This window comes from Ptiloglossa arizonensis, chromosome 3 (assembly GCF_051014685.1).
Source record: "Ptiloglossa arizonensis isolate GNS036 chromosome 3, iyPtiAriz1_principal, whole genome shotgun sequence".
NCBI classification, from domain to species: domain Eukaryota; kingdom Metazoa; phylum Arthropoda; class Insecta; order Hymenoptera; family Colletidae; genus Ptiloglossa; species Ptiloglossa arizonensis.
This window is the reverse complement of record NC_135050.1, coordinates 29,419,710-29,433,829: the sequence shown is the minus strand read 5'-3', so window position 1 is coordinate 29,433,829 and position 14,120 is coordinate 29,419,710. Positions and strand designations below refer to the sequence as shown.

Below are 14,120 nucleotides of genomic sequence, written 5' to 3'. Positions count from 1 at the left end.
CTATTGCTAACAAATCAACATAACGGAAACAAGTTTAAATATTTCAACGCAAAACAACTTATCGTAACTGTAATAGTAACATTAACAATAAATAAATAAATAACTACATAACAACAAATTCGTCCACTGAACGAACTATAGCGTTTCACTGGTCGACATTAACTTTAGGAACATAATGCAACGAAACCTTGGTGACTTTCCCTCGTGAGGTAGGAATCCATGTTAGAAAGTGTATACGATCCTATAAGCTATAGCGTCGCTGTGATATTTTACTCGATGCATTGTCGATAATGCAGTTCTGTGAAAGAACCGTAATCGTTATACACGAAAGAAATTTGCAGAATTTCAAGAAAGTGAAAATTTGAAGGCAAATAGACCGTTAGATAATTAGAGCAAAATTCATGATGTTTATTAGAAATTAATTTCATGACTAAAGCCAGTAGATATTTTCCGTAAGTATTTCTTGTAACTAATATCTGACAGGTTATCGAATATTATCACTAACACACATAGTTAGACACATTTAGAAACAAAATGAATAATAATAATGAAAAATTATACTTCTACTTATACAGTTCAAACAAATACTGTAAAATAGTAAACATATTAATAGAAAGTAATGATTTCTATTAGGTTAGTAAATGTATACCCATAAGTTTTTTATTTCCATTGCATTCTATGTTTTTAGGTCATGACAACTGTGAAAATTCATGGTGGGATTGACATCATACGGTTACCCGTGAATGAAGATGAATATATTCTTCCACCATGGCACATTAAATATACGCAATCTCATATGCTACATTCTAAATGTCCCAAAAGCGAAAATGGCTGTAGTGACAAGGATGCTGATGCCTGCCAATTTTGCATGTATGATATAGAAACAAACAGATTATAAATCCTTTATGGATTTATATTGTGTAATTGATTTAATAGTTTCAGCCGTACTTTAGAACTGCCACATATGCCAGATATGGTATTTCCAAATAATATATTAACTTTAAAACATCAAAATGGTGCAGATCTACAATTCAATGCTTTGGACGCTTTGAAAACTGTCTCGAATGGAAGAGTTAATGTGCAACTAGCATGTGCAGAAGCTTGGAAAGAGTCTAGGTACAAATGCTCATATCCTTCATTTCATTCGTTAACACATTTTAAAATAAATATTGGTACAATACAGATTAGAGAACAGTGAGTATTTAGAAGAAAAGATAAAACCATTCGATTGGACATTTACAACCACTTATACTGGTACAGCATCTAATTTCAAAGTTCAAGAAACTAGCGAGCGAATAGATATAGATAAATTGAAGAAAAGAGAAAAAATCTTATTTTATCACGATTTAACCTTATTCGAAGATGAACTTCATGATAATGGTATTGCAGTTTGTTCTGTGAAAATTGTAAGTATTGAAATCACAATTTGTACATTCAGTAGTTGAGCAACATAGAGTGTATAATTGAATATATTCTATTTTAATACTTTTATTTGCCAGCGTGTTATGCCCAGTGGCTTTTTTATTTTGCTAAGATATTTTCTAAGAATCGATAATGTAATGGTAAGAATAAATGATACTCGTATTTATCATGAATTTGGGCAAGAGTATTTGTTGAGAGAGTACACAACAAGAGAATCCAAGGTTGAAGAACTTCGTGTAAGTAACATTGTTATATCAATAAGAATGTAAACATTGTTCCATGTCTTTGTCCTTAATAGATTATTTTACTTTTTTAGCTTCCACCTATGGTCCTTACGGATCCTAGCGAAGTAGCTCCATATTTGCACTTAACTGGAAGCTTTTATCACAAACTAATAATTGCTACAAATAAAACAGAATCAGTCACAAGTAATGAAATAGTAACTGATGGTGAAGCTGTTAGCACCAGTACAGACAAAACGGACAATTCTGTTACTTAGTAGTTGCATGTGCATTGCAAATATCACAGTTCCCAATAATAATTGAACATCTACCGATAAAAATGAAATATTTTCAGAATTCTGAAAGCAATAGAAAAACAGTTCAAGTTGCGCGGTTTACCAGAACATTATAAAAGCTTTAATTTTTTAATGTTTGAATTAAATTAATAGTTGACAATTTTTGAAATTTACTGTATGTTTAATATATGAATAGATCATACAAATATTGTTTTATTGTTCACTTCTAAATAAAGGCTTTTTGAATAATATAATTTGTTTCATATTAATATATCACATTAAATTCTTTCCTCCATTATATTAGTATAAATGAAATTATACAAAACATTATATTATCGCATATCGAAAGTACATTTGTTTTAGAAAAGAATACAGCCGTAATTTAAGAATTTGGAGGTATATATAATATAGTTTAGAATTAATATTTACATAGCATAGTGTTTTGCTGGTCGTCATCTACTTTAAAAACGTAATGGAAAGAAAAGTAGTTACGGGCTTGATAATTTTCCTTCGCGCAGTAGGAATCCGTAATGCAGAGTATATATGATCTTATAAGCTATAGTGCATCTGTGACATTTCATTCGATGCGCTGTCGATAATACAGTTCTATGAAAGAACCGTAATCATTATACTCGAAAGAAATTTGCAAGAGTCTAAAAGAGTGAAAATTTGAAGGCAAATAGAGCATTATATAATTAGAGTAAAATTCACGATGTTTATTAGAAATTAATATCATGACTAAGACCATTGGATATTTTTCGTAAGTATTTCTTCTAAATAATATCTGACAGGTTATCGAATATTATTACTAACACACATAGTTGGATAGATTTATAAACAAAATGAATAATAATAGTAAAAAATTATAGTTTTGCTTATACAGTTTAATCAAATACTGTAAAATAGTAAGCATTTTAATAGAATGTAATGATTTCTATTAGGTTAGTAAATGTATACCCATAAGTTTTTTATTTCCATTGCATTCTATGTTTTTAGGTCATGACAACTGTGAAAATTCATGGTGGGATTGACATCATACGGTTACCCGTGAATGAAGACGAATATGTTCTTCCACCATGGCACATTAAATATACGCAATCTCATATGCTACATTCTAAATGTCCCAAAAGCGAAAATGGCTGTAGTGACAAGGATGCTGATGCCTGCCAATTTTGCATGTATGATATAGAAACAAACAGATTATAAATCCTTTATGGATTTATATTGTGTAATTGATTTAATAGTTTCAGCCGTACTTTAGAACTGCCACGTATGCCAGATATGGTATTTCCAAATAATATATTAACTTTAAAACATCAAAATGGTGCAGATCTACAATTCAATGCTTTGGACGCTTTAAAAACTGTCTCGAATGGAAGAGTTAATGTGCAACTAGCATGTGCAGAAGCTTGGAAAGAGTCTAGGTACAAATGCTCATATCCTTCATTTCATTCGTTAACACATTTTAAAATAAATATTGGTACAATACAGATTAGAGAACAGTGAGTATTTAGAAGAAAAGATAAAACCATTCGATTGGACATTTACAACCACTTATACTGGTACAGCATCTAATTTCAAAGTTCAAGAAACTAGCGAGCGAATAGATATAGATAAATTGAAGAAAAGAGAAAAAATCTTATTTTATCACGATTTAACCTTATTCGAAGATGAACTTCATGATAATGGTATTGCAGTTTGTTCTGTGAAAATTGTAAGTATTGAAATCACAATTTGTACATTCAGTAGTTGAGCAACATAGAGTGTATAATTGAATATATTCTATTTTAATACTTTTATTTGCCAGCGTGTTATGCCCAGTGGCTTTTTTATTTTGCTAAGATATTTTCTAAGAATCGATAATGTAATGGTAAGAATAAATGATACTCGTATTTATCATGAATTTGGGCAAGAGTATTTGTTGAGAGAGTACACAACAAGAGAATCCAAGGTTGAAGAACTTCGTGTAAGTAACATTGTTATATCAATAAGAATGTAAACATTGTTCCATGTCTTTGTCCTTAATAGATTATTTTACTTTTTTAGCTTCCACCTATGGTCCTTACGGATCCTAGCGAAGTAGCTCCATATTTGCACTTAACTGGAAGCTTTTATCACAAACTAATAATTGCTACAAATAAAACAGAATCGATCACAAGTAATGAAATAGTAACTGATGGTGAAGCTGTTAGCACCAGTACAGACAAAACGGACAATTCTGTTACTTAGTAGTTGCATGTGCATTGCAAATATCACAGTTCCCAATAATAATTGAACATCTACCGATAAAAATGAAATATTTTCAGAATTCTGAAAGCAATAGAAAAACAGTTCAAGTTGCGCGGTTTACCAGAACATTATAAAAGCTTTAATTTTTTAATGTTTGAATTAAATTAATAGTTGACAATTTTTGAAATTTACTGTATGTTTAATATATGAATAGATCATACAAATATTGTTTTATTGTTCACTTCTAAATAAAGGCTTTTTGAATAATATAATTTGTTTCATATTAATATTTCACATTAAATTCTTTCCTCCATTATATTAGTATAAATGAATTTTAAAAACATTATAATTTTATCACATATTAAAGGCACATTTGTTTTTAAAACGAGCATATCTAAAATTTTTTAGATTTTTTCACTTTTTGGAAGGAAGATTATGTCTAATATTTGGAAGGAATTCTGGTTGGTCCGGATGTTCGTCGTATCTTCTTCGAACAACTGTGTTTAACCATGAAGACAGTTTTGTGTTATAGTCCCACTCATTTATGCACATTACTTTAGTTGCAAAGAAAATTAATTTTGCAATACTTAAATCTTTAAATGTAATTTCATCTTTTGGCTTTTCATGAAACATAAAATCAAGTGCGCAATATCCTACTGCGTGCACATAATCGCAACGTTTTACTCTCTTACCCAATAAACCATTTCTAGTTTCTAATGACCAGTTATGTTCAAGAATCTGTATGATAATTTAATAGTTTATCATTTGCATTATTGTGTATCATATATCAAAGTGAGATTACTTACAGCCATATCACGTATGCTTGCATCATCAGGATAATTAAATTTCGGACGTGGATCAGGAAAACGTTTTGGACATGTTTGATTTTGTAATAGCTTAATATCCATATTCCTTGCATACACATGGTATTTCTGATCAATCGCCTGTCTTTCTTGACTGAGTTCTTCAAAATGTTCTTTCTTAAAGAAAATAGTGATGCTTCCAGTACCATCGTCAACTACAAAAATTCTTCTATTACAAATACTTATTTATCAATACTTATAGATAGTATATAAAATAAATTTTGTTTTTACTTTGATACTGATAACATCTGGCATCCTCGTTAACACTCACTACAAATCCTATTATTTCGATTTTACCTATTCTGATGTTTGGCATATTAAGGGGATGAAATTTTACACAATTATTTTCTAAGAAAGGCACAAATCTATTCAATTCCATTATTAAGAAAGGTTCGCATATGGTTATTTTGCCTAAAATGATTTATTAAAATGAAATAAATATTATTAAGTTCATATTATTGAGACAAAGTAAAATCAAATACTAATTCATTTTATAACGACTTATAAACGTTACCCTAATATATCACAACATTGATATACCTTTACAATTTTTGTTTTTGAAATTGATCCATTCTTCTTTCTCAGAAAGGTAGAATGGATAATCATAATCTCCAACGTGCGAAACAAAATCCGGTTTTATTTCTTGTGGTAAATCCGTCCAATGTAAGGGTACATCTGACATTTTCCAAGTATTTCTTTTTTAATGCAAATATAATTATAACACTGGTCTTTCATAAACGTTTAAATCACTGCTTATATTTTAACGTTTATTATTTAACGTGTATATCACTGAAAGTTAATTCTGTTTGTATTATTCTGTAAGAAACAATGTAAGAAAATTAGCCAGAAAATTTCGTCGGTTACTCAAGAAAAATTCAAACATTGGAGACGCAACTTTTGCTCAAGTTACATTGAATTTCAACATTCGACGCTAGGGTGCGTTGTTAGTTCAATTTCAAAATCGTAACCTTAGTGGTAGTTCAATTTTAAATTGTGATAGGCGCTAGTTTCGCAGTTTAAAAGTGTATAAAAAAATGATACAACGTCGGATAATCTTTTGTTCTGCGATATGAATTTTAATGTTCATAAATTTTTGTAAATATCGATAAAACAAATTTCCGGAAGAAAACCCGCAAAAAGTTTAAAATATCGGAAGAAAAACCTAATTAACGCGTTCTTTTTATTCAATAGTACTGTTGATTGATCGATATAGAGTATATCGATTGAAAGTTTTTAAATAACGATCAATTCCGTTTCATCATTAATGTCTGTACGTACGAATAACCGAACGATCGAAGAAGCGCACATATTGTATTTTCTTTTGTTAAGATCGTAATTAGTAATTGCTCTTACTAGTACTGTATCACGATCGACTAACACGGATCGGGTCCCGTGTGCATTGTTCCTTTACACACCATCTGACCTTGGGAAGGTCACGCCTGTTACACGCACCTCGCATTCCACGAATCCCCCGCGTTCCATTCTTCGTGAACGCGAGCGTACTTCGATAAGCAACAACGTCTCATTCTTGCGAGTCAGTTAATAAATACGCGCCTTTTATAAATTAAACTCTGCACACAATCCTTTATCAGATATTGCAAACAATTCTGTTTTGAAAATTATTTACGATCTGCTAGGTACATACCGACACAATTCAACCGAAAAGACTTTACATTGAAAATTTGTTAAGTTGATCTACGTTTCCAATTGTCATTTATTTTGTTGTTCAATTTAACATTCGAATTTGGTACGAATCAATATTATGATTCCTCATCCGTTGTTTATGTAAATGAAAAAAAAAATTTGTAATCACTTGTGCACAAAAAAATGTAACGATAGACGAGATGGATGAGATTAATTTTCATTTAGCAGGGAATCGATGTTACCAAAGAAGATGGAGGCATTAAAATCTAGCGCATTCTACTCAATTCATCGGGAAGAACATCGCGATCCCCAAATGTGGTAAGGGGATGTGGCGGATAACCATTTCTGGCTTAACTATCGGAATAAAAAGTAAAGAAGGAAAGGAGAAGCGAAGCGAATCAATCGTTGATCGTCCGACATTGTGTCACGGTACATGTATCTCTGTGAAAGAGACTCGTGCAAAAACCGTTCAGCTTCGTGACACGACAGGAGAGGAAGAAGCTCTACAGGACTAGCGATAGTGCTAGCATTCTTTTCGTTCGATAACTTTCAATTAATCTTCTAGCGAAAACGCAAGATCTAAGCGAAACTAGTATAATTAATAATGAAATTGTTTTTCATATGTATAAACGTGTTCATTGAATTACTCCTTTTTATTACCGACAGAAATGCCAAAATTCAAATAACGAATAAAAGATCAATTTTGTATCCGTTACAAAATTGGAATCATAATATTTATTATTTTCTTTATCCAATATTCATTAACTCTATCAAATCGAGTTCAATAACAAAATTTTACCGAATGAACTTTACATTTGTCAACATTATACTATAGTAAAGACGACTGCAAGGCATACCAAGATGGTGTATCATATTGAAACAATATTCTCTTGCGAAATTCTTCTTGAATTTCCTTTAAGAATGGATCGCGTCGATGCTACGGTTATTCTCCAGACTAGCGATGCATTCGAATCACCTCAACCGCAAAATGAAATTTTCAATTTGCTTTGAAAACTGTTCCAAATTATTGACAAATTTCCAATTGCACCAAAGTTTACACGGTAAATATACACAGTATCTAAACTAACTTAGAAATCATTTGCTTTATCCTTGAGGTTATGTGAAACGATACGATACCCCATCGCGCGATACATTCAATTAGATTATCAAACTACTGTCTGTCGGTAATAGTTGTCAACGTACACCGTTTCTAAATGTAAATAGTAAATGTATTTTCGCGTCTTAGTAAAAGTATCACGAAATTTGCGTGTATGCAGATTTGTTGATAAAATTTGTAACGCGCGTAAATTTACCGGTAAAAGTTCAACGCTTTTACCATCGCATATAAATTTACCATAGTTTACATTTACACTTTACGATTCTCTATCGATCAAGTAGAGGAAATTACGAACATCGTATAATTTAAGGTGTTGTATTTTACTTACTCTATTTGATATTAATTTGTACGTAATTTAATATTGGAGATTACAGTTCGATCTTCGAGATATCAATTATTGGATGTTGAACTTTATCGGGAACAAATTAATACATGTAAGCCTTTTTACAACATAATGAAAATGATAGAGCATTTAAGCAACTGGTACCTTAAATAGTACTTGTCGGTATCTAACATCGTATCTCCTTTAAAAGCAGTAAATTTGTGAATTCATACATACATATATATATGAATAATTCTAAATTAATGTATTTATGTTCATCTTATAAATTGTCTTACTATTAAGTTAATCTTATTTAATTTTGATAACGATCGTAAAATGTACACAGTAAATTAAAAGTATTCCAGGACGAACTTGTTTTTATAAAAACGTAAACAGGTAGAGAAAACTGCATTGTTGCATCTTTAGTGAAGAACGATATCGATCGCACATAGTTTTTTTTTTGTTCGACGTTTACAATGTGCACAAAGTGAAGTGTCTTCTGTCAATTTATCGTCTACACTTTTCAATATTCAGATATTTCATATATTCACCACTAGATGGTGCTCACATTAACATGTGCCAACCGGCCTACCCACCGAGTGGGTCAAGATATCTAATACATTAACACGTTTACAGTTTGCACATAACGCGCGACTATCTCTCGAACTATCTCTCAAAAGTTTGATCGATATATTTAGCAATAAATATTCTACCTTCGTCGTAAGAGATATAGAAAATGATGCTGCGAGATGAATACGTTAAACGATAAAATAGAAATCGAAGAGATACGATTATAGAAGATCCGATTTACGTCGGGAGTTCTCGGAGTTCGGTGTAACGGCTGTCAGGAGTGTTCGCGAGACGGTCGTTCCCATCGCTGGGCATCGCTACCTCGCACGCTACCATGATGCGTAGGTGTTTCCGGCCGGCTGAAGCACGGGCATCTGCCCGGTCTCTCGGAGGCGCAAGAACGAAGAGGACAAACGGAGAGAGTGGGATACCGAGCGACGCGAAGCGAGAGGAGCGAGCGAATAAGGGAGCCAGGCGAGCAAAGCGAGAAAAATAGAGTCTGCCGGCGGGCGAGCGAGTGGAAAAGCAGGATGCGAGAGGAAGGACGGCAGATAAAGAAAGCGTAGCGGGCGAGAGAGAGAGAGAGAGGGGACACACGGCCGGAAGCAGTTACTCGTGCGATGTAACGAAAATATCAGGCGTCCGTTTCGCAATCGGCCTACCCGCGTTCAGTCGAGTTTAATATAGAACACTCGCACGCCCTGTCGCAAAAACATCACGCTAACGTCGCTAAGCGCACACGCCGCTATCGCCGTTTATCGCGTTATATCGAAAATTATCGTTCCTCTTCTCGCGTGGTCTTCCTCCAGCCTCTACGAATTCGTCGACGGTCCGTCTGTTCTCGCTTTCGAACGTCTCGTCGAAGTTCACTCGGCTGCCGCTGGTTTCAACGTCGATCCTCGTTCTCCGTTCTCTCGTAGATCGAGATACGCCGATTTTCCACGGATCGATATAAATTGGGGGGAACACGATCATCGAGCCATCGTTTCACCCGTCGAGACCTTTGTCTCGAAATTGTTAGCCGGCCGAGTATTTTTTTCGCAGTGTTCGGCGACGTAGACGCGATCCACAACGACGCGACACGATCGACTCTCGCTCGTCTCGAGCGCGGCGTCCCTTCGACTCGGTTCTCGCGCGGCGTTCCGTGACCTCGGTCATTCTAATCTCTCTTTCATGCTAATAAATTTCTGTGCAGCGTATCTGTGTATAACGTGGCTTAATCTGCCCTAGCTTGCTCGTAAATCATATTCGTACAGCCGATGGCTCTCTCTCGTGGATCTCTCTCCTCGTGACCTTGCTTCCTCCGCTGTCCTGACGCGATAATAAATTCATACGGCGGATCCCCGTGAAATCTCGCTCCCCCCTCGCTCTCTTTCTCTCTCTCTCTCTCTCTCTCTCTCTCTCTCTCTCTCTCTCTCTCTCTCTTCGCTTTCGCGCAGCGCCGCGTCGCGGGACCACGGACACACACGCTTCTTTCCCTCCTCGCCGGATAATTTCGCTGCACGATAAACCTGACCAACCGTAAAAGCGTCCGGATGCCACGGATACCGGCGATCGTGTATCGACTCGCACCGAAATACCTCGAAATTCTTCCTCCTGAAAAGTTTATCAACGATTCGCGAGACCGCCGCGTGTTCGCGATACTCGTGGCCCCGTGGTTAGTTCCATCTTCGTTTCACCTACGATACGCAACACGCGCGCCACCACCAATCAATAGGATGTTCGTAGAACGACACTAGAAATATCACACGATTCCCGGAACATCGCGAGCATTCCGCGAACATCGCCCTATCGATCGCGATTTTTCCCTCGGCCGCATTATTCGCCGGTATTTTTGCGTTTCCGGGACGATGCACTTGGCGAATGTCTACGTAAGTACAATGACTCCCTCTATTAGGCCGGAGCGCGATCGAACCTCCGGTTTTTTCGTCGCTTTCGGTCAATCGAGCCTTACCGGGCGCGTAGCTGCTTCGAGATCGTCGCGCGTTCGATAGAGATGGACTTTTCTTCGACGATCGGCCTCGTGGTTCCACTTGCGACGGAAATCGAAAGGAGAGGAGATCCGTCGACGAATGAACGGTGTCGCTGGAAAATACTTTCTATTGGACACCGTGCAACGAGCGACGATTAATCAGTTCCTCGAAGAAAGAGCACGCAACACGCTCGGGCAAGGGGTATGGATGTTTTATGCGCGTGAAGCGCAATAACATAATATTCATCGAATATAAAATTGCGAGTCAACGAATATTTTGTACAAATTTCAAAACTTTTAAAACGATACGTAGACAAAGTTCGGTATATTCAAAGTACACGTAAAGTTGCCGATTGGTAGAATTCTGTCGCAATATTTTCAGGATAACGCTTGGAAAATTCGAATCTCGAGAAACTATTCCAAAGTGATTTTTTATCATCAAATTACCGGACTGCCCCACCGGCTCTCCCTAGCTCTCGAGGAAGATCCTCCATTGAAGTTTCCTCGACAGAAGTGAAACTACCGACAAACGATAGACCGGATTTAAGCCGGATTCGTTCGGCTCGCATTCTGGCGAACAATCGGCCCTTTGTGGTCTCTCTGTTTATAGTTGCTCCGTGTAGTATGACAAGCTGGCTTTCGTTCTTCTTCCGCGGGTCGGACTCGTCACCGTGTCACGCTGACGGTTTATCTCGACGCTTTCACGACCGTTTCTTCCATTAACGATTCCATTATTATCGTACCGTATCGAGTTTAACGCCAGCCACCGGAGATTACCGAGCGGGCGAGTTTTTCTTCGATTCGCCACCCTCTCCCGGTTTCCTGCATCCGCTCGTGTCCTTCGTCGAGACCGATACGATAACTGCCCACGTATCGTACCGCGCGACGTTTTCGATCGTTGATTCCTATAGTATTGCGAAACGATCGCGTCGCGCGTGCACACGTACATTGTATCGGTTAGAAAACTAGTTTCGAGCAGGAAAGGGTTAAAGGACGTCTCCGGTAGCGTTGACTTCTTCGAACGCGGTTGAACGAGTCGTCGAGCCAGGCAAAAGCAAGGCAAAAGCAAGGCAAAAGCAAGGCAAAAGCAAGGCAAAAGCAAGGCAAAAGCAAGGCAAAAGCAAGCCAGACCAATCTTCCCTCGTTGATGCGTTCGTTCGAGCGGAGAGGAAGGGATAAGTAACCGCAGGTAGCGATGGCCTCGAGACGCTCCGAATCGTTTCGGAACCGACGCGAATACTCGAACACTCGACGATTATTCCGTACACAGTTTCATCTTCGTTCGTCAAATTATGCAAGATCCTCGTGGATAAATCTTGGCGCTCGGGGAAATATTTGGTCGTTTGGAAAGTCAATTCGTTTTTTTTTTTGGGGGGGGGGTGAAAATGAAACACGACTTTTTTAGAGCGTGTAAACATTCTATTAAATTATATATTCTCCATTTTGGAAAACGAAATCACTTTTCGAACGAACAAATATTTTTTTTTAGGGAAAATAGAACACGATTCTTTTAGAGCGTGTAAACATTCTATTAAATTATATATTCTCCATTTTGGAAAACGAAATCACTTTTCGAACGAACAAATATTTTTTTTTAGGGAAAATAGAACACGATTCTTTTAGAGCGTGTAAACATTTCATTAAATTATGTGTTCTCCATTTTGGAAAACGAAATCACTTTTCGAACGAACAAATATTTTTTTTTAGGGAAAATAGAACACGATTTCTTTAGAGAGTATAAACATTCTATTAAATTATATATTCTCCATTTTGCAAAATGAAATCACGTTTCGAACAACCTAATGAAACAGGAATCGCTGGTTCGTTCGGTTTCTCTCAAACTCGAACAAAATTGGACCAAATTTTAAGAGCAGAATTTCATTCCGATAACAGACGAACAAAATCTCTGCAACAAACACTGAGAGTAACAAATATCGCTCGATAATTATTCGTTTGAAATCTCATCGAGTAACCGATCTCATCGAAGCCTGTTCGTCTCTTATTCGTCGTCCGAGATTTGTATTCGGATAAGAATTCCGTCCATCGCTGGTACGGAGACCTCTCGAATTGCGTCATACACTTCCGAATCGATTTTCATCAAGATCGATATTCTCACCACCCGATAGGAACAATTTTGGTCGCGCGGACTCCTTCGTGCGTTAACATTGTACAACCACTTTCGCGATGCGCATCGATATCTTCGATTTCATTGAGTATTTGACAGCAAGGAATCGTACGTGTGCCATTATCGATCGAAAACGTTCGAACGATATTCGAATCAGCCCCGTTGCTGTTTCGAGCCTCTTTATACGGGGTGTCCCATTGGACACGGAACAAGCGGTCACCTCTTTTATTTTCAATTGCGCGAAAATGTTCTCGCCACGTTTTTCAAGATCGTCGATGTTTCTTTTTCTCTCTCGAAAGCGCGTACTCTTCTTCTCTCGCGCATCGGTACGATATTTAACCATGCGCGGAGCGCGACCTTCGGCCGACCTTGAATAGAAAAATTTTCAATCGATCGTCGAACTTGTTCCCCTCGAGGCTCGGAGTTTTGGCGATGGGGAAAGGGGATAGAACGATGAACAACGTTCGTCGCGATTGAGAAATAAAATCGAACGATTACGACGAAGCGGAGGGTCGAGAAGTTACGAAAAAACAATACGAGAAATAAGAAATTGTCGAGAGTAACTCCGTGGATATTCGTTACGTTACCGATACACGCGCGATTGGTTCTCTCGGTGCATCGGTAAACGTCGCGAGAATGAAAGTCGACGAAAGATCGAAACCACGATCGAAACGTATCTATCTCCACGGAGGACACGGTTGTTAAGTTTTCGGTAGGTTCCACGATCGAATCCTTGGTCCTGTACCGTGTCGCAAATATTTTGTCCTTGTCGGTGAAAAGTAACCGAGATAATTGGGTGTCCAGTTTCTGCCGGGACACCCTGTATAGGTAAATCGCTCGAAAACTTGCAACAGAGGGAATTGAATGGCCATCGCTAACCGGATGAAGCCGGAGGAAGAGGGAAGGGGATTGTGTGCAGGTCTCGGCATCGAAGGTGGAGCTGAACGGTGGGGAAGAGGCCACTTCCGGTCACGTGACAACACTGGACCAGCCAGCCTGCCACTTTTCTCTCTTCTTATTTTCGGCTCGTCGCGCGCACCCCCTCCCCACCCCCTCCCACTCCTCGACACACCTCCCTTTCTCCCTCCGGCCCGGTCGGTCCCTCGGCCGTTCCAACAGCCGCATCTCGCATCTCCTTGTTCTTCTTTTTCTTCGTCTTCGTCTTCTTCGCCTTGATTAACTCGAACCGTCACGAATCGGTCACGAACAAGTGAAACAGATGACGGAGCGTACTCTCTCCTTTTTATTCCACTCACCACGTGGAATTTTCGACCGGTACGTCGACCGTTTCGCGCTAACTCACGGACCGGAAGTCCCTCGGGAACGCTCCCCGGTACCT

General features: G+C 37.5%; 3 protein-coding genes across 8 annotated transcripts; 2 read left to right on the top strand and 1 right to left on the bottom strand.

The window, feature by feature from the left end:
* The first annotated feature begins 264 nt into the window (after positions 1-264).
* Positions 265-2,187, top strand: LOC143144347 (TIP41-like protein). Its single transcript, XM_076306667.1, has 6 exons — positions 265-452; positions 689-870; positions 937-1,116; positions 1,184-1,406; positions 1,500-1,658; positions 1,739-2,187. Exons 2-6 carry the CDS (start codon positions 692-694, stop codon positions 1,919-1,921), a joined length of 924 nt encoding a protein of 307 aa, XP_076162782.1. The 5' UTR covers positions 265-452; positions 689-691; the 3' UTR covers positions 1,922-2,187.
* A 353-nt stretch (positions 2,188-2,540) lies between these two features.
* LOC143144490 (TIP41-like protein) lies at positions 2,541-4,434 on the top strand. Its single transcript, XM_076306941.1, has 6 exons — positions 2,541-2,699; positions 2,936-3,117; positions 3,184-3,363; positions 3,431-3,653; positions 3,747-3,905; positions 3,986-4,434. The coding sequence occupies exons 2-6, from the start codon at positions 2,939-2,941 to the stop codon at positions 4,166-4,168; spliced, it is 924 nt and encodes a 307-aa protein (XP_076163056.1). The 5' UTR covers positions 2,541-2,699; positions 2,936-2,938; the 3' UTR covers positions 4,169-4,434.
* Positions 3,635-7,973, bottom strand: LOC143144491 (uncharacterized). Of its 6 annotated transcripts, none has more exons than XM_076306946.1 (6): positions 7,533-7,973; positions 6,385-6,558; positions 5,572-5,820; positions 5,263-5,442; positions 4,975-5,186; positions 3,635-4,906 (listed from the first exon to the last, which is right to left on the bottom strand). In XM_076306946.1, exons 3-6 carry the CDS (start codon positions 5,711-5,713, stop codon positions 4,583-4,585), a joined length of 858 nt encoding a protein of 285 aa, XP_076163061.1. In that variant the 5' UTR covers positions 5,714-5,820; positions 6,385-6,558; positions 7,533-7,973; the 3' UTR covers positions 3,635-4,582. The 6 variants fall into 6 exon arrangements, with proteins under 6 accessions (XP_076163061.1, XP_076163059.1, XP_076163060.1 ...); XM_076306944.1 differs by lacking the exon at positions 7,533-7,973 and adding an exon at positions 6,677-7,491 and having other exon boundaries at positions 6,385-6,602; XM_076306945.1 differs by lacking the exon at positions 6,385-6,558 and having other exon boundaries at positions 5,572-5,847.
* Positions 7,974-14,120: the final 6,147 nt, after the last annotated feature.